The 3,300-nt window shown below is 47.3% G+C and overlaps 1 protein-coding gene across 4 annotated transcripts in view; it reads right to left on the bottom strand.

Annotated features, from left to right (window-relative positions):
• KIF2C (kinesin family member 2C) overlaps positions 1-3,300 on the bottom strand; it is a 32,770-nt gene that overhangs the window by 17,585 nt on the left and 11,885 nt on the right. For 3 of the 4 annotated variants that reach the window (XM_011946114.1, XM_011946126.1, XM_011946135.1), the window contains 3 exons: positions 2,450-2,572; positions 1,879-1,979; positions 544-639 (listed from right to left, as the gene is read on the bottom strand). In XM_011946114.1, the coding sequence (XP_011801504.1) occupies positions 544-639; positions 1,879-1,979; positions 2,450-2,572 (320 nt within the window). The remainder of the gene's footprint in view (positions 1-543; positions 640-1,878; positions 1,980-2,449; positions 2,573-3,300) is intronic. The other variant, XM_011946122.1, reaches the window with a different exon arrangement.

Below are 3,300 nucleotides of genomic sequence, written 5' to 3'. Positions count from 1 at the left end.
CAGCTAATGGGGAGGCTGAGGCAGGAGAATTGCTTGAACCTGGGAGGCGGAGGCTGTAGTGAGCCAAGATCATGCCATTGTACTCTAGCCTGGGCGACAAGAGTGAGACTCCGTCTCAAAAAATAAAATAAAATAGTCTCTGCCAGGCTTACACCTGTAATCCCAGCACTTTGGGAAGTCGAGGCGGGCAGATCGCTTGAACCCAGAAGTTCGAGATTGGCCTGGGCAACGTAGTGAAACCCTCGTCTGCCAAAAATACAAAAAATTAGCAGGGTGCGGTGGAATGCATCTGTGGTCCCAGCTACCTGGGAGGCTGAGGTAGGGAGGATCACTCAAGCCCAGGGAAGTGGAGGTTGCAGTATTCAAGATCGCACCACTGCACTCCAGCCTGGGTGAGAGTGAGACCCCATCGCAAAAAAAAAAAAAAATAAAACGCTCAAAGTGAGTAAAGATTCCTGCATGCCCTCATTCCTGTAAAGAGAAGTTTTCTATCCCTCAATTGTACACTTATTCAAGAAAGAGAAGTTCTTTAGATGTACTTACAGGATCAGTCATAGTAAGTGGATGACATTCCAAAGTAGCCCGAAATTCTTTAATCATTCGGGCAAATTCCCCGTTTGGAAAACTACTGTCATACTCCTGGTTTGAGACGAGAGTGAAAAAGGGCAGACTGTTAAGATATAAGTGCTCTCAGACCCCTATGCGGCAGCAGCAATAGCTCTTTGCTCACCACCCTTCACAGTTGTCAAAGTCCCCGCCCTGGCTGTAGGTTGAAAGCCAGGTACAAAGCACCGGGGAAGAGACTGGCAGAGGGGCCTAAGCATACACCAAAGCATGCTAGAAACTGGGACTAGGGCCAGTTCCACATTTTAGGAGGCACAGCAGCAGACTGGGCTACCTAGAAGCAATGAACCCAAGTAAGGGGACTGTACTGCAGTCCCTACCCTCCAAATACGTACAACTCGGGGGAGGGTGGGAGAAAGCAGACCAATTATGCCCTGCAGCCCCTCTGGCCATCCTGCCATGTGAGCATGTGATGGGCTTGCTTACTAGACAATCAGCATGAAATATTCCTCATCTGAAGACCTTCAGAAACATTTCTGAATTACTTGTTCTCTGAATCCTGATAAACCAGTTAAATTTCCAGGATATCAGAATTGGAGCCTCAGAGGCCAGGTGTAATGGCTTATGCCTACAATCCCAGCACTCTGGAAGGCCAAGAATTCCAGACCAGCCTGGGCAAAACAGCGAAACTCTGTCTCTACTAAAAATACAAAAAAGTAGCTGGCACACGCCTGTAATCCCAGCTACTTGGGAGGCTGAGGCACAAGAATCACTTGAACTCAGAGGCGGAGGTTGCAGTGAGCCGAGATCACACCACTGCACTCCAGCCTGGGCAGCAGAGCAAGACTCTGTCTCAAAAAAAAAAACAAAAACCAAGTACAAAAAGAGGGCTGAGCACAGTGGCTCACGCCTGTAATCGCAGCACTTTAGGAGGCCAAGGTGGGCGGATCACTTGAGGCCAGGAGTTCGAGACCAGCCTGGCCAACATGGCAATACCCCATCTCTACTAGAAATACAAAAATTAGCCGGGCATAGTGGCACATGCCTGTAATCCCAGCTACTCAAGAGGCTGAGGTGGGAGAATTGGTTGAACCTAGGAGGCGGAAGTTGCGGTAAGCCAAGATCATGCCATTGCACTCCAGCCTGGATGACAGAGCAAGACTCTGTCTCAAAAAAAAAAAAAAAAACAGAATTGGGGCCTCAAGAACTGGAGCCTCAGAAATGCTGGGGCCCAACTGTATCTCGGCTGTGTGTAGGATTTCGGTTAAGGACACCTATCCAAAAACCCTTGCCCTAGCCTCCCAAGAAAGGTACCTGAGCTCGTTTCATTCTCATTTCAGAGTTCTGGGCCTTCTTCTCTTCTCGCTTGTTCTTCATTTTTTCCACTTCCTTCACAATACATGATTTCCTCCGAACTACAAAAACATTAAAAAAAAAAAGGAAGCCCACTCTGTTACCAGTCTAAGCCAGCCTACTCTTCTCTGGCTATTTACTGAGTACTGGGCCTTTCCCAGGGAGAGGCCTTCTCTAGATCCTTACTCTTAAATCACTATATGCAAAAAGAAGTAATAGATGTGACTCTCGGGATGGACAAGTCCACAAAGTAGTGGCCTGGCCAGTGTGAAGTCAAATAGTGATAACTGTACTCCAGTTCTAACCCAAGCTTTCCCTAAGCATCTTGGCTACTTTCTCAACAACCACAGAGGTGGGACAGTTCTTGTTTTGTCTTGATAATGAAAGACTGATTCCATGGCCAAAGGAAAACATGCCCCCATGTGACAAACAGGGCTTGAACTCAGGTGCCAAGGTAAGCCAGGTTTAGGATGGGATGTTAACTATCTGTGCCTCACTAGAAACAGAACAGCAGACAGCTCAGTGTGTCTACCTGAGTTCACAGGGTTTGCAGAAGAGCTGCCTCGGATGGAATGGACTTGCTCTTCCACCTCCTCGCTGACCATCCTCAATGGTATTTCAGCCACTGCGGGGCAGGAAGGCCTAGGGTGGGCAGCTGTAGGGGAACAAGAGTCACTGGAGAAGCAGGCAGGTATACCACAGGCATCTCACCTAAGCCCATGGCCTTGGTTATGGGCCGGGAGAGTGACCTGCGTGCTCAGCAAGGCTCTTACAGTATGTGCAGAGCTTGTACTTTTCCCTTCACCTCAGCCCACACTCTCACCCTGACCACGTTTTCTGTAAGGGCTGGCTCCTGGGGTCAAAATATCTTAAAGGGTATGTGAACAGTTCAGTATGGACTTTGATATGAAGGGAAAAGCCTCTGAGGACATGAACTCTTTAGACTTCACCCAAGCACGGGTTCTCAGGCCAGGCCAGGTCTGGTCTTAGGGAGAAAAGCCAGGCCTTTCTGACTTCTCCCAAGCCCCAGGAACCCAGGTGGTTAACAGGAGCAAAGACTGAAAAGCTAGGGTGACGGGGAACTGGGGAAACAACTAACCAGATTGATTCAATACAGAAAGGTCCAATCCACAACACCTCATTATTTCCCATACTTGGTCATGACCCATTCATTTACTTTCATCCTATTAGAGCTGAATTTGATACATGTAAAGTGTAATGGTTGTGTGTCTTACAAAATTTGCATCTACTTTATATAATCTATTAAAGACTGACAAACAATTTACATTAAAAATTTTTATTTATATTTACTAATTTTCCACACCTCATCTGACTCACTTAAAAAATTTTAAAATTGTGCAAACCCGGGAGGCAGAGCTTGCA

This window comes from Colobus angolensis, unplaced genomic scaffold (genome assembly GCF_000951035.1).
Source record: "Colobus angolensis palliatus isolate OR3802 unplaced genomic scaffold, Cang.pa_1.0 Scaffold106, whole genome shotgun sequence".
Taxonomy (NCBI): domain Eukaryota; kingdom Metazoa; phylum Chordata; class Mammalia; order Primates; family Cercopithecidae; genus Colobus; species Colobus angolensis.
This window is presented reverse-complemented; position numbering and strand designations above follow the sequence as displayed.